The 24683-nt window shown below is 37.2% G+C and overlaps 1 protein-coding gene across 1 annotated transcript in view; it reads left to right on the top strand.

Annotated features, from left to right (window-relative positions):
• Positions 1 to 785: 785 nt before the first annotated feature.
• The window catches only part of ADAM22 (ADAM metallopeptidase domain 22), a 707952-nt gene continuing 684054 nt past the window's right edge, over positions 786 to 24683 (top strand). The window contains 2 exon segments of the mRNA XM_053713991.1: positions 786 to 867; positions 2114 to 2280. Of these exon segments, the coding sequence (XP_053569966.1) occupies positions 786 to 867; positions 2114 to 2280 (249 nt within the window).

The following is a 24683-nucleotide window of genomic DNA, read 5'->3' as shown; positions in this document are numbered from 1 at the left end:
TATATATATGACCCACATGGATTTGCAGTCTCTTGTTTTGAAAAGCTAATAAAAAAGAATGTGATAAGAGGCTGCCTGTAGTGGCTTAGAAACAGGCAGACATTTAGAGGTTTAAAATAAATGTTATAAAGTAACAATAATGGTTGTGTAAAACAGGGGAATTGAATTGGTAGTAAAGGTGTTATCTAGCTTAAACAATAACAAATTTGGTGTTGATTGTCCCTTTAAGTTTGTTGCTTTACATTGCTTTTACACACTTTTTAGCTCTTATTATGGCTATTATAAAATGGTATTACATTAGTGTATTTGGTGGCATAGGACAGGAAAATAAAAAGCAAAACAGGTACATCCCATATGCATGCAAGTATATTTGAAAGCAAAAAAATAAAAAAGGAGAAGAATAGACAGCTGAATAATCAGGTTTCATGATTATTAATTTTATTTTTTGATTCATGTCAGCAGCATTTACTGGGACTACATTACCCAGAATACTGCTGACACCTAAAAAGAGGTTGGCTCTGCAGGCTCTGATATTGATGTGTCTAAGGATGTGGCTGTGCATGTGGATGAGGGAACCTGGGAGGTGCTTGCATCCTCTCATCCCCACCAAACCACCCAATGCAGTAAAAGCACAAGGACTTTAATGGAAACCCGTACAACACAATGCAGCATTAAGGAAGCACAGTGTGTGTGACTACAGCAGTGATTCTATAAAGGTAGATCAGAAAGAAGCCATCAGCATGCTGCATTCTCACTGATAACGGCTGACTGATGATTTTACAGCCATGCAGCCCTCACATTGCTTGCTTACATGGATTGCTTGTATGTTTGGACCTATCTATATGATTCATGCCAGGACTCAGCAAGGTAAGTGCTTCTGAAGCACAGTGGCATTTCCTATAATGCATGTATACGAATAGCACTCACTGCCGGGCTAAGGTATTCTTTTAACCCCATGGCTGCCAAATATGGTGGCAACGCATTGAACAGCAATGCGTTGCAACCTTCTATGGAAACCTAAGGGTTAAGATATCGGTGTTATGTAATTCCCTAAAATAATACACGAATGTTTACAGTGAATCTTGCTTTTGGTTTCCCTACCACTGTGCTAATAAATAGCGTTAGATCGCAGCAGCATCCATCCGCTGGGTGATGACCTACAGTATAGAGGGGTGACTACACTACACCATATAGAAGGCTCAAATGACCATGTACAGATGACCATATGGCTTTAAATGCTTTGGGACCGTCCCCTATTTGTGATTGTGCTGCTCTTTTACTACACAGCTAATTACATCGTATTCTTGTGGGATGTGTTTGGCAGCTGCTTTCACTTTGTGAGTCTTCTGCTGGTCATCTAGACATTGGTTGATGTACTGACAGAATGGTACATTTTATATTACCAGTAATTGGATGATATTCTAAATAATGGTACATTACAAGTGTGGCATTATATGCATTAAATCAGAAGTGAACTCGGCCCAACATAATACTGAATTATACCATAATACCTGCAAGGCATCTCTACCATAACACAGTTACCAGAAATGACTATGGTGGTTATTCTTTAGATTAGTTTATCAAATGAGTTATCTATAAAAAGTCATATATACTTTTAATGGTAAGTTTTGTAGAAAAAAATATCTTTAGAATACACACCTAAGTCACATAATAGTCTTTCTTCATGCAGTGATTCAATACAGAATGGAAGTGGCACATTTTATCATTCAATTATAGTATTATAGCAGTCAACATAAATGTATATGGGGGATTTAGGACCAGGCCAGGAACTGTTCCCATCTTCTCTTACAGAAATCAGTTCATTGATGTTTATTTGCTAATTTATGCATCCAGTTCTACTTCTATGTATAAACTGGATTTACTTATATGAGGTAAAATATATTAACCCTTTATCTGCAATGTACAGAAGGTCTTACAGTGAGTGATGTTGATTCATCCTTCTTTGGCTACTAGCTAGTGAGTTATTATACAGCAGCTAATTAGTGTGGATAAATGAACACATGAACTCCTTCAGTGCTGCAGGCACTGCACAGTGCTTCACTGCTTGGGAATGCCTCCCCCTCTATCTTTTTATTTTATCTTATTTTCTCAGGAGATGCTTGGCTGACAGAGATGCAAAGAAAAAAAGAAAGCAGGTTCCTAGGGAGAGAGCACACCGTCCCGTTGCGGCTCATATACAGCACTGAACATCAGAACCTCACTACACAGAGTCAACTGAGCACGAGAGTGAGAGGAGAAAGCTCCCAGCATGAGGACCAGGTAACGTAGGGTGATGGGAGTCAACCTAGGATTTTGGGTAACTGTCAATCAAGATATAAGCTGAGGTACAAATACCTCAACATATTTGTGTATCTCTAGCACTATAAATGATCACATTACGCCAGATATGATGTCAGACTATTTTCTGTTTTAAAGGAGCAATGCATTTTAAAGACTACTTGGCTTTCGTTTGAATCCTGATATTTGAAAATGCACCCCCTCAGAAATATTTATGTTCTGTCTTTTGTATTACTTAATAGGTTGTTGCATAGCCCATCTGCGCATCCACCACAGAGAACCTAACTACCTGTTTTTGTACAGGAGCAAAGGAATCTTCAAAATGATATGCAAATTACCTAATCAATACCACACTTTTTTTGCTTAAAGTATCAATTTTAAACAGATATTCCTAGTGCAATGCCACACCTGGCAACCTTTAAAGGGATACTAAACCCTATTTGTTTCTTTCATGATTCAGATACAGCATGCAATTTTAAGCAACTTTCTAATTTACTCCTATTATTACATTTTATCCATTCTCTTGCTATCTTTTTTTGAAAAAGCAGGAAACTAAGCTAAAGAGCCGGCCCATATTTGGTTCAGGACCCTGGATAGCACTTGCTGATTGATGGCTACATTTAGCCGTCAATCAGAAAGCGCAAGCCAGATGCTGAACCAAAAATAGTCTGGCTTCTAAGCATACATTCTTGCTTTTTCAAATAAAGAGAGCAATAGAAGAAGAAAAATTGATAATAGGAGTACATTAAAAGGTTGCTTAAAATTGTATACTCTATCTGAATCATGAAAGAAAAAAAATTGGGTTTAGTATCCCTTTAATAATAGCAGGGATAAATCACGCATGGACATCCATTTTGGCCTTATTAAGCCTCATCAGCATGATAGATACTTCTGAGTGAAACTTGGTCTTGGGAAATGAACCAGTCTCCATACAAGTTATGGCGAATTCGTTGGTATACAGACTAAGTGTAATAACAGTGACTGTATTTGGCTAATGCCTTATGCAGTGCTTGCTAAGATTCAGTCAATTGGGAAATGGGTCTTAGTTATGCATATCTGTCAAGGTCCAAGGATACTTGTGATTGATCTAAGTGGCATTTTTAATGAAATGGCTGCTCTCAAAATATCATATTTATAGGATGACTGCAGGCTCCTTAGCTCTAAAAGCATCTTAAACTCTAAAAGTTTCTGTCATGGATATGAAAGAGCTCTTTTTAAACCCCTTAAAATATTTTTCATAAAAAGATCATTAAAGGGACATGAAAACACAACATTTTCTTCCATGGTTCAGATAAAGCGTGCAATTTTAAAGAAGTTTCCAATTTACTTCTGTTATCTAATTTGCTTCATTCTCTTGATTTCCATTGTTAAAAAATCATACCTAGGTAGGTTCAAGAGGTGAGAGCTTGCTTCTGATTAGTGGCTACACATATATGCCTCTTGTTATTGACTTACAGATGTGTCCAGCATATCTCCCAGTAGTGCATTGCTGCTCCTTCAATAAAGGATACTAAGAGAATGAAGCAAAATTGATAATAGAAGTGAATTAAAACGTTTTTTAAATAGTATATTTGAATCGTGAAAGAAAAAAAAATGTGTATCATGTCCCTTTAAATTTATTCATTTTGATTTTTTAAACCAACAGTAGGGGGCAGATTTATCAACAGGCAAATGTCCCAGCGAGCCTGCAACTTATATTAAAGGGATACTGAACCCAATTTTTTTCTTTCATGATTCAGATAGAGCATGCAATTTTAAGCAACTTTCTAATTTACTTCTATTATCAACTTTTCTTCATTCTCTTGCTATCTTTATTTGAAAAAGAAGGCATCTAAGCTAAGGAGCCAGCAAATGTTTGGTTTAGAACCATGGACAGCACTTGTTTATTGGTTCTGTCCAATCAGCAAGGACAACCCAGGTTGTTCACCAAAACTGGGCTGGCATCTAAACTTACATTCTTCCTTTTCAAATAAACATACCAAGAGAATGAAGAACATTTAATAATAGTAAATTAGAAAGTTGCTTAAAATTGCATGCTCTATCTGAATCACGAAAGAAAAAAAATCGGTTTCAGTGTCCCTTTAATGAAGCAGTGGTTTAAACTCCTGCTTTATAAACACCTCAGAGGTTGGGTAATAAGATTATCCCGGACTAATTGACAACCAATTATGCAAGAGCAGAGGGGCAGAGAATGTTGCCAGCAATTTGTGATCCCAAGGAAAAATATTTTTACCTGTGTCCAGAAAATGATAAATCTGCCCCATTGTTCATGTGTGTGCAACACTGTTACTTGAGTAAACTTATTGACTGATAAACAAAACTCTCAAAGCTCTATTTATTAGTGGAAGTGAGGTGCCCCACAACCATCAAAACAAGTATTTATTTTCTTAGTGCAGGAATATGTGTTTTACTGGAAAAGATGTAATACATTTTAAAATTCCTATTTTAGATGCAACAAAGAAAACCATTTATTAAATTAGGGGGACATTGCACATATAAATAAAGATAAAGTTGCACTGGAAAGCTTACACCACAGTACTATCAGAAATGTATGGGATATACCTGTGATCTAAGTGCTAGACAAAAGAATGACTCAGGGTTATACAAGGTTATATAGGATGCTTGGAAGGAATGACAAAGACTTCCAACAAGCATTGCTCGAATGTCTTCTCATTGCTGTAGAAGATGCCTCTGGCTTTTGGGTGGTGTTTAGAAATCTCTCTTAAGTGCTTTTATGCTGCAAGGTGCTGAAGATATTGCTTTTATATGGAATTAGATACTTAGAGCTGCTATATAGAGCATCAAATTAAACTATATTGACAAGCTTTGTCTTATATTTTACTCAGAACAGCACTATACCTATGCATTTAATGATTTTAAAAATGCTTAACATCACAAATGATTTTGTCTGAATAATAGTTTGGCTAAAGCCTTCAAAATCTACATTCATCCTGTACCACAGATGGTTTCTATAATTTAAAATTATACAGATTTGTTTTCTTCAGACAGTCAGAAGCTATAATGTTATGGAATTCATTGCCGACATGGATTTGCATCAGCCAAGCTTTATACAGACCAGAATGGTGAACATATATGTTTGTGTTTTCAAGACAATGTGTAAAATGACTTTACAATCTGAAAATATATAGTACCAGACAGGCCACCAGTTTGATATTAAAGGAACAGTCTAGGCCAAAATAAACTTTTATGATTCAGATAGAGCATGTAATTTTAAACAATTTTCCAATTTACTTTTATCACCAATTTTGCTTTGTTCTCTTGGTATTCTTAGTTGAAAGCTTAACCTGGGAGGTTCATACGCTAATTTCTTAGACCTTGAAGACCACCTCTTTTCAGAATGCATTTTAACAGTTTTTCACCACTAGAGGGTGTTAGTTCACATATTTCATATAGATAACACTGTGCTCGTGCACGTGAAGTAATCTGGGAGCAGGCACTGATTGGTAAAACTGCAAGTCTGTCAAAAGAACTGAAATAAGGTTGCAGTCTGCAGAGGCTTAGATACAAGGTAAACACAGAGGTAAAAAGTGTATTAATATCACTGTGTTCGTTATGCAAAACTGGGGAATGGGCAATAAAGGGATTATCTATCTTTAAAAACAATAAAAATTCTGGTGTAGACTGTCCCTTTAAAGGCAGAGTAAAGTCAAAATTAAACATTAGTGATTCAGGTGGAGCTTGCAATGTTAAACAACTTTACAATTGACTTCTATTATCTAATTTGCTTTGTTCACTTGGTATCCTTTGTTGAAAAGTATATCTAGGTAGGCTGAGGAGCAGCAATACACTACTAGGAGCTAGCTGATGTTTAGCGGCTGCATATACAGTATATGCTTCTTGTTATTGGCTCAACCAATATATTCAGCTGCCTCCCAGTAGCTTTGGGAGTTCCGCCCGCATCACCATCAATCATGGAGGCCTGCAGTGCTGGGTATCACCGACAACATTAGATCGGTGACCCCCTTCATGACAAGAACGGGTCATAATGCGCTCACAGGCAGAGAATAGTCATGTGCATGGAACCAGTTAAGGACTTAAAACGAGGCCTCTGAGTACTTTAAGGGAAGGCAGTTTACCCTTATCATTTCTCTTGGACTCAAAGCAATAAGATGAAAAAAGAGGCATGGCACTGACACTCAACATTAAATGCCCATGCATTGCTGCTCTGGAGCTGATTTTGACTATGCATTTAGTCCCTTTGTAGGTGTTAAACACATGGATTCATGCAAGCAAAATACTAAAATAACAGAGTATTTTCTTTTAGCAAATTCATGTCCCTTTAAATCTTCTTTATGTATGACTGATCTTAAATTGAAGAAGGAAAATTAAATGGGGAGTAAAGAGGATGGATATGAGCTAAGAAAGAGTTTAATGTGTATTAGGTTGAGGGAAATTGTGTTCTGTTCTAGAGTTCACGAAAATAGCAAAGTACTTCCAGCCAGACTGTACTCAGCTGCACTGTTTTGGTTTTCAAAATATGCTGTGTAGCAACAACCAATCAGAGGCTGTATCGCTTGAGCCATTATTGTCAATGGCCAATACTCCTGAGTGCTAGTATGTTCCATTAAATCTTTAATAGATATTGAAACTAACATGAATTTCAAGTTTGTAGTTTTGTACACAACTGATCCCTTGGGCAAATTTGCTTACTGGCTGATTATTTACTGGTTGATAACAATCAGTATTATCTTTGCTATACTAGCTTAAAAAAGCCAGGGCCATTTTTGTTGTTGTTTTTGTTTTCATTTAAAAAAAAAAAAAATGTAGCCATTTTTAAAATACAACATTTTGGACTAAATAAGGATTTTAATGTCCCTTACACCATATGAATTTGTTGATATATATATATATATATCTATATCTATATCTATCTATCTATCTATCTATCCCTCTCCCTAAAAACAAACGGCCAACCCAACCAACTGGATCAGTGGAGGCAATTGGTTACAAGTGTGAGGATAGTATTATGTATGATGCGTAACAATTTGCCTTTTTTATAGCTGATCAATATTAATACATAGTTCCCTTTGGATTAAATATTAATGAAGGTACCTTTAAAAATGTTTCCATCAAGATAATCATGAACGTATCCCATACATCAATGTACTACAGATTTACCATACCGAGCCAGACATCTTCCACAATAGCACAGAGTCCATCCTAATAAAGCAAGGAATAGAGAAGGTTACTGAAAAGAGCACACATATAAAAGTAATCATAATTAGTTCATGGTAATTTATTTATGTTTTTTTCTATTAAGATTAATCTACAGAAAATATTTCAATATAATACACCAGGATTATGGTATATTGATAAAGCACATGGTACCACGTAAAATGTGCCCATGATATATTCACATAAAATGTACCATCTTTGGTTCTGATAAGATTCCAATATAATAGAATTCCCATATCCTAATCAATTTATCACCGGACAGAGAGGACACAGCTGCTGATTGCCCAGCTATACTACTACTGCTGCTGAATGAATGACTGGCAGCTCAGAACCAGCAGTGCCCTGCGACTCCTGATCAGTACTGTGTTTAATCCCTTTGCGGGTCACTAGTGTTAAAATGACATGCTCTAACGAATAAGAACATGTATTTTTTTTTTCTTATTAAACAGCTATTAATTAAACATGTTAAAATATTTTTTTTTTACGGGGGACGTGTCCGAACCGCATACCTGACAGGACGCTGCTAATGCAAGCTCTGAAGGAATCCTCTTCAATCTGCCGATTGTAGAGCAACTAGCAGCCAAATTTATATATACTACCCAACAAGCAATAGTGACCAAGCAAACGGTGGCTATATTTCTACATTTAACTGCTATTTTTATGAAAACAGGGCCTCAGTTCGGAAGATTAAGACCTATGGCGGTGGCCTACTCATAGGTAGCGACTCCCCTGGATCCTCCGAGTTATCAGTGCCGGCAGCAGGTGTCTGCCTTACTGAGTTTCACAGCAACAATATACAGGGCGAGCAATATACAGCTAATAACCTTACAACAGCACAAAGCTTCTATTTGTAAAAGATCTCCCGATACAGCTGGGGAAGTGAGAGCTTACTGAAGTGTCACAAGTCGACAAGTGTAACTCATACATCAAAGAGACAGCCCTGGATGACTTTAACTTGCAGACTGCGCCAAAGGGCCCAGGCATGGCTAAAAGGACATCTCTGGCTGCCGGATTAGAACGCTCCTGCTCCTTCTGACACTGGTGAGTCAGCTACGATAGATTCTGACAAGCGGACAGGATCTGATACTGAAACAAGAATTCTAGCATTAGAGCAGAAATCCCACATTGTTAAATTATCACATATAGTGAAACCGGGATATCTACATCTACAAATACAAAACCAAGCAAGACGTGTCATGCCTTGCAAGATTTACTCCAGCGTATCACTCACGGTAATTCTCTCCACGGGACTAATAATATAAAGCTTGCTTATAATAGCAACCCAATTTCTCCATGGCACCTACAAAAAGAAACTGATTACACAGAATACTTTGCTCCTACCTGGGACAAGCACAAAAGTGTTTTACCAAGTGAAACCACCATAAGACAATTCATACTACGGGACTGTCCACCATAACATTTGTAAGCATGTGTACTTGGAGCAGTTGATTCAGTATGCTTTAAGTGCACATGGACAAACATCATAAGATCACCAGCGTATAGAACCCAAACGCACAATTAGCCAGTTTGTTTAGGCATTAGAGGTTTGCCACTTTAGTATATATTGAGTTACTGCTTAGTAATGTTATCCTTACCATCTTTTACTTGTTATATTATATGTACAATGCCTTGCAAAAGTATTTTTCATGTTTTGTTGCCTCACAACCTGGAATTAACATGGATTGTTTGAGGATTTGCATCATTTAATTTATAGAACATGCCCACAACTTTGAAGATGTTTTTTTTTTATTATTATTGTGAAGCAAACAACAAATAGGACAAAATAACAGAAAAAAGTCAATGTGCATAACTATTCACCCCCCCCTAAAGTCAATACTTTGTAGAGCCACCTTTTGCGGCAATCACACCTCCAAGTCGGTTTGGATAAGTTTCTACGAGCTTGCCACATCTTACCACTGGGATTTTTGCCCATTCCTCCTTGCAAAACTGCTCCAGCTCCTTCAAGTTGGATGGTTTGCGCTTGTGAACAGCAATCTTTAAGTATGACCACAGATTTTCTATTGGATTGAGTTCTGGGCTTTGATTAGGCCATTCCAACACATTTACATGTTTTCCCTTAAACCACTCAAGTGTTGCTTTAGCAGTGTGTTTGGGGTCATTGTCCTGCTGGAAGGTGAACCTCCGTCCTAGCCTCAAATCACGCACAGAGTGGTACAGCTTTTGCTCAAGCATATCCTTTTATTTAGCACCATCCATCTTTCCCTCAACTCTGTACAGTTTCCCAGTCCCAGCTGCTGAAAAACATCCCCACAGCATGATGCTGCCACCACCATGTTTCACTGTGGGGATGGTGATCTTTGGGTGATTTGATGTGTTGGGTTTGTGCCAGACATAGCATTTTCTTTGATGGCAGAAAAGTTCAATTTTAGTCTCATCAGACCAGAGCACCTTCCTCCATAGATTTTGGGAGTCTCCCAAATGCCTTTTTGCAAACTCAAAACGTGCCATTTTGTTTTTTGCTAAAAGTAATGGCTTTCTTCTGGCCACCCTGCCATAAAGCCCAACTCTATGGACTGTACGGCTTATTGTCGTCCTATGTACAGATACTCCAGTCTCTGTTGTGGAACTATGCAGCTCATCCAGGGTTACCCTAGGTCTCTATGCTGCCTCTCTGATTAATACCCTTCTTGCCCGGTCCGTGAGTTTTGGTGGACGGACGCCTCTTGGCAGGTTTGCTGTTGTGCAATGTTCTTTCCATTTGGTTATGATAGATTTGATGGTGCTCCTAGGGATCATCAAAGATTTGGATATTTGTTTTATAACCTAACCCTGACTTGTACTTCTCAACAACATTGTCCTTTACTTGTTTGGAGAGTTCCTTGGTCTCATGGCAGTGTTTGGTTAGTGGTGCCTCTTGCTTAGTGTTGCAGCCTCTGGGGCCTTTCAAAAAAGGTGTGTATATGTAATGACAGATCATCTGACACTTAGATTGCACACAGGTGGACATCTTTTTACTAATTATGTGACTTCTGAAGGTAATTGGTTGCACAAGAGCTTTTTATGGGCTTCATAACAAAGGGGGTAAATACATACGCAGATGCCAATTTTCTATTTTCTATTTCTAAAAAATTGTTTTATGTATATATTTTTCTCATTTCACTTCACCAACTTAGACTATTGTGTTCTGATCCATCACATAAAATTCAGATTAATAAAACATTGAACTTAAGGCTGTAATGTAACAAAATAGGTAAAAAGTCAAGGGGGGTGAATACTTTTGCAAGGCATTGTATCTTACAGCTTTCACTATTACACTGCATGTATTGATATATGGCACTTTCGTTTTAACGCTCCTCTTGCGGAATTGTGGGGGGCCTTGGGAGGGACATTTATTATTATGGACTGTGACACTACTAAACGACTACTTTTTATGGATGTAAACTGTGTTGCACATGTGCATCACCATACTGCCTAAAGTAATTTTGATAAGCATTATTTGTGTGTTTGCACGATCCAGGGGTTTGTGGTGGGAATAAAATACATTACACATGTTCTTGACGCTATCATAATTATATTTCTATTATTGCTGAATGTAAACTTTACCAATGACGTGTCTCTTCATTGGTCAACGGCCGGGACCATGAGGAAGTCAACAAAGAGAAAACATAACCTAGGAAAGCACTAACTTATGAATAGCTAAAATAGCTCTTACAAAGGTAGATGAGACAGATTATGGTAGTCTGAAACTTACCAACACATAGCTAACTGATATGCTGAAATGGAATTTGCGTATATGTTGAATCAACACAACTGTTTATATCAACTGGGTGTAACAATACTATAGAGGCAACAACCTCAACCCTTTAAAATAGTAAGAAGGCCCTTAATACAACAGTCAGTCTAGTTTGTATGTATTCAGATGGTTGGGCTCTGGTCACTAGTCAAGTCTATAAGGTTTAAGTAAGTTAATAGTTTATAAAATCCATAAAACTTGTTCCAGTATAAGTAACAAGGAACCAAAAGAGATTCATACTATAAGTGTATTTCTGATTGCTCGCTCCACTATCAAGCTATAGCTCAAATTATACTTATGTTACCTTGACTCATGCAATTTATCCTGTTTCCACAAAAAAAAAAAAAATATGGGGACTGGACACTCTATCGTACAATCCATAATACCAGATATGCTGTAATTATCTGAAATGTCTATTGAATACCTTGTAAATGCTTATATTGTATTGTGTTGTCCTCAATAAAAAATAAAAAAAAAAAAAAAAAAATATATATATATATATATATATATATATATACACTGCTCAAAAAAATAAAGGGAACACTAAAATAACACATCCTAGATCTGAATGAATAAAATATTCTAATTAAATACTTTGTTCTTTACATAGTTGAATGTGCTGACAACAAAATCACACAAAAATTAAAAAATGGAAATCAAAATTTTCAACCCATGGAGGTCTGGATTTGGAGTCACACTCAAAATTAAAGTGGAAAAACACACTACAGGCAGATCCAACTTTGATGTAATGTCCTTAAAACAAGTCAAAATGAGGCTCAGTAGTGTGTGTGGCCTCCACGTGCCTGTATGACCTCCCTACAACGCCTGTGCATGCTCCTGATGAGGTGGCGGATGGTCTCCTGAGGGATCTCCTCCCAGACCTGGACTAAAGCATCCACCAACTCCTGGACAGTCTGTGGTGCAAAGTGAAGTTGGTGGATGGAGCGAGACATGATGTCCCAGATGTGCTCAATTGGATTCAGGTCTGGGGAACGGGAGGGCCAGTCCATAGCATCAATGCCTTCGTCTTGCAGGAACTGCTGACACACTCCAGCCACATGAGGTCTAGCATTGTCTTGCATTAGGAGGAACCCAGGGCCAACCGCACCAGCATATGGTCTCACAAGGGGTCTGAGGATCTCATCTTGATACCTAATGGCAGTCAGGCTACCTCTGGCGAGCACATGGAGGGCTGTTCGGCCCCTCAAAGAAATGCCACCCCACACCATTACTGACCCACTGCCAAACTGGCCATGCTGGAGGATGTTGCAGGCAGCAGAACGTTCTCCACGGCGTCTCCAGACTGTCAAGTCTGTCAAATGTGCTCAGTGTGCCCCTGCTTTCATCTGTGAAGAGCACAGGGCGCCAGTGGCGAATTTGCCAATCTTGGTGTTCTCTGGCAAATGTCAAACGTCCTGCACGGTGTTGGACTGTAAGCACAACCCCCACCTGTTGACGTTGGGTCCTCATACCACCCTCATGGAGTCTGTTTCTGACCGTTTGAGCAGACACATGCACATTTGTGGCCTGCTGGAGGTCATTTTGCAGGGCTCTGGCAGTGCTCCTCCTGTTCCTCCTTGCACAAAGGCGGAGGTAGCGGTCCTGCTGCTGGGTTGTTGCCCTCCTACGGCCTCCTCCACGTCTCCTGATGTACTGGCCTGTCTCCTGGTAGCGCCTCCATGCTCTGGACACTACGCTGACAGACACAGCAATCCTTCTTGCCACAGCTCGCACTGATGTGCCATCCTGGATGAGCTGCACTACCTGAGCCACTTGTGTGGGTTGTAGACTCCGTCTCATGCTACCACTAGAGTGCAAGCACCACCAGCATTCAAAAGTGACCATAACATCAGCCAGAAAGCATAGGAACTGAAAAGTGGTCTGTGGTCACCACCTGCAGAACCACTCCTTTATTGGGGGTGTCTTGCTAATTGCCTATAATTTCCACCTGTTGTCTATCCCATTTGCACAACAGCATGTGAAATTGATTGTCACTCAGTGTTGCTTCCTAAGTGGACAGTTTGATTTCACAGAAGTGTGATTGACTTGGAGATACATTGTGTTGTTTAAGTGTTCCCTTTATTTTTTTGAGCAGTGTGTATATATATATACAGGTGGCCCTTGGTTTACGTCGGTTCAATTTGCGCCGTTTCAGAATAGTAACCTTTTTTTTTCAGTCATGTGAAATTATTATTGAAAAGCTTTGGAAAGCAAAGTGCTGTCCGCTTGTTTTGCAGTAAAGTTATGCAACCTAAAAGCCTGAAATTGATATGTGTACACAGAGCAGACATTAGCTATCGAGCAACAAGTTTAAGCAGCCACTTCCCTATTATCTTCCTGTCCAGCCGCTTGAGGTGAGGGTACCTAACTGCTTATTAATCATTGCAGATTGAAATGCATAGAATAGGTGCAGACCCAATATTATCTTACATGCTAACAATGCAGAGAACTGATTGCAGAAAAATGCAGTAAAAAAACGTTTTTTTTTATTAAACTTAGTTTGATGATACAGTCTGTTGTGTGATTATTTAATTAGGTGCTGTTAACAAATGTTTTTGTTCATTAAACTTAGTTTGATGATGATAAAATCTATATTATTAGGTTTATAATGCTGTTTAGCATTTAAAGTCTTAATTCCAAAGCTTTAAAAATAATATATTAGGTGTTACTTATGTCAATTTTGAGAGGGGCCTGGAACCTAACCCCCTCACTTCCCATTGACTTACATTATAAACTGGGTTTCAATTTACAACGGTTTCGATTTACAACCATTCCTCCTGGAACCTAACCCCGGCGTAAACTGAGGGCTACCTGTATATGTATATATGTATGTATCTATATTATTTTGCATGACAAAGGTTAGCTGTTGCTCTTTCATGTAAATCAGGAATGGCCTACTGGCGGCCCATGGGCCCTCTTAATTTTTTTTTTGTGGTGCCCTGGGGAACAATGAAACTAAAAATTTTTTGATTTTTTTAAAAAGGGTGAAAGGTGGCCGTAACTAAAAAAAAGTCCTTTGGGGAGGAAAAAAACATAGAGGGCGTGTCCAGCAATCTTAGATAAATCTGAATCTGTGCCTCTGGGTGTGTGTTAAATACCCTTTAATTTATATGTGGCCCCCAAGGCTCTAAATAATTTATCTGTGGCCCCTATGCATTATGAACTTGGTCATCACTGAGATACATTATATAAAATTATGTAAGTGCCACGTCTCTTAAAATCAGACTTTTAAACTATAATGTGATTAAATGGAGTCAGCAGAATGTTCATTTTTGTCTGTGGTAGAAGTTAACAATATTGCTTAAATCACTCTTTTAAACTATAATACTTGTGATTAATTGAAATTCTCACATTGTCCATCTATAATGGCAAATGTTAACTTTAAAATTCCGCTATTGTTTATGAAATGGCAAGAATTGATATAGTAATATATATAATATAATATAGTAATTGATATCGTAATAGTCAAACATGAAAAGTGTATTAGCGCATTTACATTTCAGATAGATGCATTTTTGAAGTATACTTGTATAAAAGATATCAGTTTTTATGGCGTATGTACATAAATCGTGACTTGCCCATGCTGCCACATTCAAACAAGTGGAGAAAGCCAGTGGAGTTGTTTATCGTGTCAGACTTGATTCTGAGCAGGTGCAGTGTTTGAACATGTGTGTGCAGGGCATGCTCAGCATATGTACATATGCCCCATAATCAGTGATAGCTGAGTATATTGTTCATGCTTAAGGCAATAGAAATATTCCAAATAGTTTTGCAAACATGTTAAAAGGCCAATTTTGCACTTTATTAACACCCTTCAGGCTCGCTGGAAACACAAGTCATGAGGCAGCGGTTTAAAGACCGCTGCTCCATAATCTGTCCACCTGCTCTGAGGCACCGGACAGACATCGCTAGAAATCAACCCGATCCAATACGATTGCAAATCTGCAAGGGGCGGTATTGCACCAACAGTTCACAAGAACTGCTGGTGCAATTATAAATGCCGACAGCATATGCTGTCGGCATTTATCGATGTGCAGCGGACATGGTACGCTATTTCGGATCATGTCTGCTTGCACAATGATAATTCGGCCCCTTAGTGTGTTGAATTGGATGTGTTCATTTTGTTTTTAAAATAAAGTGCAAAACTCATGGTGGGGGGATTGTGATCACCAAAGCCATTGATTTCCATGCATCATACGGGTGATTTTCTGATCCAAACATTTCCCAATTTGGAAATGGTGTTGCTTGGGACGTATTCGCTCAGAATTTGAAAAATACGGATTGGGAACTGAAAAACCACTAATATACAACACTAGAGAAATTGGAATTGACCTATATGTGTTTAACTCATGCACATATTAAAGTCAGCTCACAACAATTCACCACAAGGATCTAGCTGAACACTGACAAGAAGCATAACTACAAAGTTACCAATCAACAACTAGCTCCCAGTAGTGGATTGCTGCTTCTGAGCCTATCTAGGTAGGCTTTTTAACTAAGGATAACAAGAGAATTAGGTACATTTGATAATGGAAGAAAAATGTAAAGCTTTTTTCAAATTGCTTGCTCTTTATGAATCATTAAAGTTTAATTTTGACTAAGCAAAAAACACCTATGCAGATATCAACCAGTGAGCACAACCTAGCACTTCCTGTTAGTGTGACATTCAATTTAAAAATCTTTTCCTTAGTCTCAATTACAATAATTGTAACAAGTTTAACTTCTACTCCTATATGTGTGTGTATATATATATATATATATATATATATATATATATATATATATATATATATATATATTATATAAATATATTTCAGTACCATGTCCTTTTAAAGGGACATGAAAGTAAAAAATATCATTGTTCAAATTGAGCATACAATTTTAAGAGACTTTTCAATTTACTTCTGTAGCGAAATTGACTTTGTTCTCTTGGTATTCTTAGTTGAAAAGCATACCTAGACAGGTTCAGGAGCAGCAATGCACTACTGAGATCTAGCTGGTGATTGGTGGCTATGCACATACTATCTCTTGTCATTGGCCCACCATATGTGAGTACATTTTTGAGTAGAACTTCCCTTTGGATACTTATTAAGTGTACTCAGCTATAAAATATGCAGTATTCATTTTTTAATGTAGCTGAGCATCTCCCTTCCTCATCTCCTTGTATTTGAAGAAATACGCATTGTAGGGTGAGGATATAGCATTTGGTAGGAACACAACCAAAACAGAGCAAGACAAAGCTTACTGATGTAGATCAAAACATTTTCAGGCCTTCTCCATGCTTTTAAGTGATAGTAAATCCTAGCGTTTGTGAAACCAGTGCAACAAATAAAGGGGACTTTCAGTCATGAAGTATAAAATACTTCATGCTGAAAGTTCCTTTATTTGTCTGTAGCGTTTGCCGCACTGAGCTCCTCAGGCCACCCACAGCAGAACACTGTTTGCAGTTAGGTTATCTTAGCCAATAGTGTGCTAACTATCCAGCATAATGCCAGCTGGGCTGCAAGGCTATTGGCTAAGTGGTGGAAACGTCACCTCATTTAAAAAATAACGTTCTGCTGCAGGGTGCGCTGCAAATGCTGCAGACAAATAAAGGAATATTCAGCATGAAGTATTTTATACTTCATGACAGAAAATCCCCTTTATTTGTTGCACTGGTAAATCCTAGCGTTTCACAAATCAATTTGATTATGCAATTATAAACTGCAATAAAAGTATAGATGTAACTTATATTTGTAAATACATTATTTAAAAAAAATGTTGCTTTTGGATATATATATCATTTTACTTTTTTTTTCACCTTTGTTTGCTAATAGATATGATACATTTGTATATGTGTTGATGATTTCCAGACAAAGCATATTTGAGGTGAAACATAGAATACATACATAGATATTTATTATTTATTGAAAATGCTGTTATGAGTAAATAGTAAACCATGTGCTTCTCACTTTTGGAATTCATAAGTGTGACCTGAGTGTGTTGTATGTGCACATTCAGTAAATTTCTGTAATTTTAGGTGTTAAATGTGATGCAAATCAAATATCTGGTTTAGGCAATTAGTAGCATTTTGAAAACCTGGGTTACAGAATTTGCTTTTTGGGAGTGTGGTGCAAAATCAAGAGGTGTTAAATTGTAGTTCCCTCCAACAGAATGTAGAAAGGACCTTGAAGGAACCCGAGTAATTGGCACAGTACCGGCTGCTAATGATACCATGACAACACCCACTCAGTCATTGAATGATGCTAAGACCACTTAAAGGGTCCTTGTATTCCGGATTAAATGCTGCTTTCCAGAACACCCTTTTCAAAGGGCTGGTCTGTCTCCCAACTCAGGGCTAGATTATGGATGGAGCCCAATCGTTTCTGCAAGAAGCGCAAATGCGATTGTGAGATCGGGGGTATTTTTGCGCTCGACTCTGTATTACAAGTGTCTTAGTATTTTAAATTATTGTGAACTTGTTTGAGAAAATTCAAGGTAATTTACGATCCCCATATTTGCTATAGCTAGTGTTGAGCATCAAGAAAAGAATTTGGGTTTCATATCCCTTTAAGAATCCTATTTGCAGTATAAAGTAAGACGGTCTGATTATCAAACAGTCACCAGCATGGAGGAAAATTGTGGAAACTCTTATTTTTTTTTAACCTTATATTGTAATGTAGGTGTCTCTCCAACATCTCCTGAACTCCCCATAGGGAGATGACCAGCTCTCAAGCTGAAATTTGCTTTTCTAAAATGATTTGAAGGAGCTTGTATTAGTTCTTAGATAATCTCACTAGAGCGTAGAATTAGATTTTAAATTTAAACCAGGAAAATATAAATTGACAGTAACCCATTTTTTAGGTATTTTCTAAAACTGTATGTAGTGTTAAATGGTATATGTGAAATATGTCCATGCTAATAGCCTACATAGCGCATGGTATTTACTGCCAGCACCTTTGTCTACAGTGTACACCTTAGCTGCAGAAGACTGATTACAGTAGACAGGATCATCAGAGGCAGTGCAAGTACAGTGCCAAGGACCAGTAATGTATACCAGAGTATTTGTGTGGTCAGCATGCCTAAATTTCACCTGGGGAGGCTGGTGGCATCTCTGGACTGGGAGAAAATTTCCAATGCCTGGCTGAACTCCTCTGCCTATTCTTTAAGGCGTATAATGAGTCTCAGATCAGTTAGAGAACCCCTTTCAGTTGACATATAGATCAGCACTTCAAGTTTTACTATCATATCTTGCTGGAGGCAAAAAAATAACTAAGGAATCATGGGAAAATGTGAGGGTTTAAAACTCTTATGTGGGGTGTTTTGCGTCCTCTATTGGACTGGACTTTAATCCCACATGTTATGGCTTGTGGACTCTAAATATGGTAAATAAGAGGGCACTATCACTAGCTAACACCACAGGTTAAAATATATGTATATTTATAGGGAAAACAGATCAAACTAAAATGTGTCTAAAAAGTTTGTAAAACTTCTCAATCAGCAAGAAACAATGATATATGTAAAATCAAAGATTGGGCATACTATTTGACATGCTATTAGACATAATTTTCCACATTTAAAAAAATGCTTATAATTGTAAAAGAAATACAATGGATCGTAAAAACAAAATGCTTCGGTTCATATAAACAAGGAGACGTTTCCCCAATACTAGTCTTTTGACAAGTGATCACTAAAAACAATATGGATAAGTCCCAAATGAAATTATATCCCAACTTTTGATGTATACTTTGCTTTGTTTAGCGGTTGTTCCGCATAGATTTCCAGTGTGTTTTTGAAGCAGGGTTCTGTGAACCGTAAATAGTATCTCTAGCCAGACTTTACTCGCTCCTTGCTCAGACCTCCGGTAGTGGGAAATGCCTCTCTGACCATTATTCACGGCAAGTGATGATACCTCCGTCTCCACACGGGCTCCTTGTCTGGCGCATTTGGCAGTTGGTCGCGGCTCCGGTCACGTGACCTTCTCCAAGGTGTTTGATTGGTTTAAGCACTATGTACTCCAGGATAATTTATTGAAATGCTCCTTCAGCTTTTATACATTCATGTATATAATAACAACAAGGCACCATCACAGCTCATCAACGTGTTTCGCCATACACTTGGGGCTTTATCAAGATACTGAACTGTGGTTCCGTTGCTGCTGTTTATGTCAGAGGAATTGCCTTGATTGGTTAAACTTAAAGGGACAGTCAAGGCCAAAAAAAACTTTTATTTTTCAAATAGGGCATGTAATTTTAAACAACTTTCCAATTTACTTTTATCAACAATTTTGCTTTGTTCTCTTGGTATTCTAGTTGAGAGCAAACCTAGAAAGGCTCATATGATAATTTCTAAGGCCTTGAAGGCCGCCTCTAATCACATGCTTTTGTATTTGCTTTTCACAGCAGGGGAGAGTAGTTCAGGTAAACCATATAGATAGCATTGTGATCACGCCCGTGAGTTGTGGCAGACACTGCACTAATTGGCTAAACTGCAAGTCAATAGATAATAACTAAAAGTCATGTGATTAGGGGCGGTCAGAAGATGCTTAGATACAAGATAGTCAAAGCAGTAAAAAGTGTATTAATATAACAGTGTTGGTTATGCAAAACTGGGGAATGGGTAATAAAGGGATTATCTATCTTTTTAAACAACAAAAATTCTGGTGTTGACTGTCCCTTTAAAGGCTTCCAAAACTTTTCAATTTTAAGCAAAATTAGATCACCAATTTCGTTTCACAAAAGTTTATAGCTCATAACTTACCTATTTTTACAGCTTAACGATCTTTCTGAATATATTGAAAGTATAATTTTATATTTCGGGTATGACGTAACTAAAGCCAACCATCTATTATGGGCCGTACGCTATCAAACTAAATTGCCAATCCGATTGCGTTTCCACGCATATCATTAAGTGACGATTTTGTTACCAGGCGCATGTTCATTGTGATCCGTTTACTCACGCGTGCGCACAGCGCTCTGTTCTTACCTGCTCTATGTATCGTCATCAGCTTTCTAATTGCAATTCAGAGGGTCTGCTGGTTTGAGGCTGAGTGACATATTGGATGACTTGTGCATAAGATCGCGCATGCGCATAACGGCCAAAGTCCGACATTTTGATAACCCAGGATATCATTGACGATTGAAGGATGCAAAAGAATAGCGGTGGGTTTGGAAATCAATAAACTTTCAAAGAAGGATATATTAAGAACGGTAATACAATGAAACGCAATGCACATTACAAAGATTATTATAATTTTATAATCTTGCGATTGAAGATAATTTTTTTCCATCGTTTAGTGTCCTTTTAATTTGAATCCTTAAGGTTGTCAGTCTTTTTTGGGATCATTTGCTTATTTCTGATTTTTTAAGGTTTTTTTTTCCAAGTCATGGTTTATAATCAATTCTATAGTTTTGATAAACATATTTCGTTTACCATTTTTAAAATGGCTTGTGGAGTCTCACCATTTTATGAAATAAATTTAACAAACAAAACACAAACAGCGCTTCCCTTCTGTGTAACCAATGGTGTATGCTGTAGCATACGTAATCAGATTATTAAAATCTAATTAAGGAATAAGGAGTATAATTACTAGAACTGATACTGGCAAAAATGGCTTAAAATAAATAATATCAACACTAAATACGTGGATATACAAAATAATATGCAAAAGCAAAAAGACAGATATGTATATATATATATACACACACAAAGACCAAAATCTTGATACTTGTATAAGTGCAAACAATACAACACCCGTTATGGGTATGATTCGATGTTGATTTTAGCACAAGTGTTCAACCCACTCAGATAGCAAAATGGTGTGTATTGTAAATGTATCTGACCTTATGCCAAGATGCAAAGTCTCAGTTGTAGTTCCGGCATTGAATAAAATCTTGTCAAATCAAAGACAAAAATATCTCTGTGTGTGTCCAGACGGTTTTTTTCAGGTAGCGGTTCCTTTGTTGTTGCTACCGCTGTGACGTGAGTGCAGCTCAGTGGTGAAGGGGTCTCTGGTCACTCCTTCGCATGAAGATCTAGAACGGGAAAGAAGAAAACAAGAGCGCACCCACACTCTAAGAGTAAAAGTTTTTACACACTTTATTTAGCGCAAAGTAGGTAGAATAAAACGTACAAGATAAAAAAACAAGTAATGCAAATAGTGAATTTTCACCGTATTAGGCTTCCCCACATTTCAGTGTAACAGCATGGCCACCGGATTAGCAGACAACCTTGAACATGTTTCCTCTAGCCTGTCAGAAAGTTAATTAGACTTCAGCCTGTAAGTAATTGCTGCCGCAACCGGTCCAAATGTCCACAACTTGTGTAGGGGTAAAAAAGAGTTTGCCTCTGATGCCTCAACGCGTTTCCTCTGGTCTCCACCAGACATTTTCAAGAGGTAATGTTACATCCTAACAAGAAGTACTGATATAAATACAGCTGGTTCACACCTTAACAGTAAAGGTGTGAAAACACAATAGGTCCGTTGAAATGTCAATCAAATAATACCTGTGGGGCGTGAGCACTAACCACCTTGGGTGATTTAACTCCACAAGTACCATATTCGACCTTGATGCAAAAGCTACAACAAACGCAAAAAACACAAACATTGTACCCTATTTAAGTGTTCAACATGCTGATAATTTCAGCAAACGAATAAATACATCATATATACAGAAAAATAGAATATATATACACATATGTTAAAATCCATATCCAAATTCATATTTAAATAACACTGCATATCATAAAACAGACGAACTTAATACCACTTGTGAATAAAACTGTTAAGAATATTCATTTTAAAGGAAAACTCATCTTATTTTAATTTAAAAGGAAAATTATTAAATTAATATGAAGACAGAATCTTATGTAATAGCGGGGAATTGTTGATCTCAAATGGGAGCAGGGTCCATTTGCAAAAAACATTTAGTAAAAACAAATGGTCATATCATCATTGCTTAGTGGGCTTATAATAATAATGATAATGCACCTATAGCAGCGATCTTTATGACAGTATACTTGAAAATAGTTTTCTTTTCTTTTATCAAAGTAACACTAAAAGTGTATGACAGATTATATTAAACGAATTATAATGTTTAAGTTAAAAAGAGAGCCTATATTGCTCTTAAGGGAAGAACAAATTATTTAATTTTTATACTTAAATTACCATTCGTTAAAAGCTATTGAGAAATACTTCAGTTATCAGTTGAATTGTGAATCGTATAATTGTGTACTAGACTTAATAGGTTCTCAAAATACAAAGAAGAAGAGGAAGAAAAAGAAATAAGAACCTAAGCTAAGCGTATTTACATAAATGCCTGTAAATCTAAGTCTATGTTTAGACCCAAACTGCTAACAGTATTTAAAGTTTTTAACTCTGTTATCCAAAATGTTTCTCGTTGGCGTAAAGCCTTAAGCCTGTTTTGTTAGATGCATTAGGTGCAATCCAATCTAGAACCATAACTTTTAGACTTTTAGGGTCTGCATTATGGGTAGTTAGAAAATGCTCTGGAACACTGTGACCGTCTACTTTATTCTTAATATTATTCCAATGCTCATTGAACCTAGTTCTAATCATACGTTTGGGTCTGCCTATATAGAAACAACTGCATTCGCAGCTAAGAAGATAAACTACAAACGTGGATTTACACGTGAATTTGTTCTTTACTTTTTGTGTTTTTATGTTGTGGACATCATTGAATGAGTCCCCTTTTTTGATGTGTTTACACATCCCACACTTTTTAGTATTACAGGGCCAGGTTCCATTGCTCCTTTTTAACCAGTTGGACTCGGGGATTGTCTTCAAAAGGGTGTGTGACCTGAGTTTGGATGGCGCTAGTATACGTTTTAAGTCCCTATTCTTTCTGTAAGTAAGTGGCTTGTTAGAAAGTGTTTTGCCAAGAATAGGGTCACTGGTCAAAATTGACCAGTGCTTATTTAGTATCTTTTCTATTTCTTTACTTCCTTGGTTAATGGTGGTGATAAATCTAACATCCTCTAATTCATTTTTGTTATTGTTTTCTCTACTCTTAGGGTTTAGCATGTCATTTCTATTCATGTTGGATACCTTTTGTTTCACATTATATACAAGATTGGGATCATATCCCTTGTCTAAAAACCTTTTGTCCAATAAGTTAGCTTCATTATTTTAATCGCTTATATAAGTACAATTTCTCCTCACCCTCTGATATTGTCCTAGGGGTATGTTGGTCTTCCATCTAGATAAATGTCCACTTTTGGCATTCAGGAAACCATTTTTGTCCGTTGGTTTCCTATAATTCTTAACGACTATTTTGTTATCAGAGTCTATGAAGAAATTGAGGTCTAAAAACTCTATTTCCTTATGTTGTTTGTTACTAGTAAATTTGAGATTCATATTATTTGTATTTATATGTTCAATAAAAGAATTAATCTTAGTCTCATCCCCCTTCCAGACGATAATAATATCGTCTATATATCTGTGATATTTTTCTAAGTGTACACTATATGGATTGTTTTGATATATGTATAGATCCTCAAATTGATCCATGTATAAATTGGCATACGATGGGGCCAATAGATTCAAACTGGAAATAATTATGGGATAAGATAAATTCAATCCCTTTCAAAATAAATTACATTTGTGATATAGGAAGAAGACTATTGGTAAGATTCTTTTCTATTGCTTTGATCCCTGTGATATGTGGGATGCATGTATATAATGCGCTAATGTCGCATGTAATCCATATAAATGAATCTTCCCACTTCACACCTTCAAAGATTTTAATTGCATGGGTGGTATCTTTAATATATGATTTTGTTGCTTTCACAAAGGGTTGTAGGAAATAATCAATGTATACTGAAAGGTTGCTAGTCAAAAAGCCTACCCCCGATATTATAGGCCTACCAGGGGGATCCACAAGGGCTTTATGCACCTTGGGAAGATGGTAGAATATGGGGGTGCTGGGATGTCTTTCTAAGATGAAATGATATTCATCATTATTTAAAACATTATCAGTTTTGGCTTTCAGTAGATTTTCATTCAGATCCTTAATATACTTAGTAGTTGGATCATAGGTGATTTGTTTATGTGTCCTTATCACTCAAAATTCTAAAAGCTTCCTTCAAATAATCAGATTTATTCTGAACTACGATCCCGCTGCCCTTGTCTCCAGCTCTTATAACTATATTAGAATCATTTTTTAGTGACTTTAGAGCTTGTCTATCTTGTAAAGATAGATTATCATTGTATTTGTTAATCCACTTGCCCTGGTTATATTCCCACATATTAGTCAGGTCCCTATCCACTAGATTATTAAAAATATTAATGTGTTCACCCTGAGCACCCACAGGAAAGAAGGTAGAAGGTCTTTTTAAATTGGTATGTGAAATCCTAGAAGTAGGTTCGTATGTACTATCCAGGTACTCTTCACGAGTACTAATATTAGAGAGGGTTGGAAAGTCAGACATTTAACTT

The sequence above is a fragment of the Bombina bombina genome, chromosome 5 (genome assembly GCF_027579735.1).
Source record: "Bombina bombina isolate aBomBom1 chromosome 5, aBomBom1.pri, whole genome shotgun sequence".
Lineage (NCBI taxonomy): Eukaryota > Metazoa > Chordata > Amphibia > Anura > Bombinatoridae > Bombina > Bombina bombina.
This window is presented reverse-complemented; position numbering and strand designations above follow the sequence as displayed.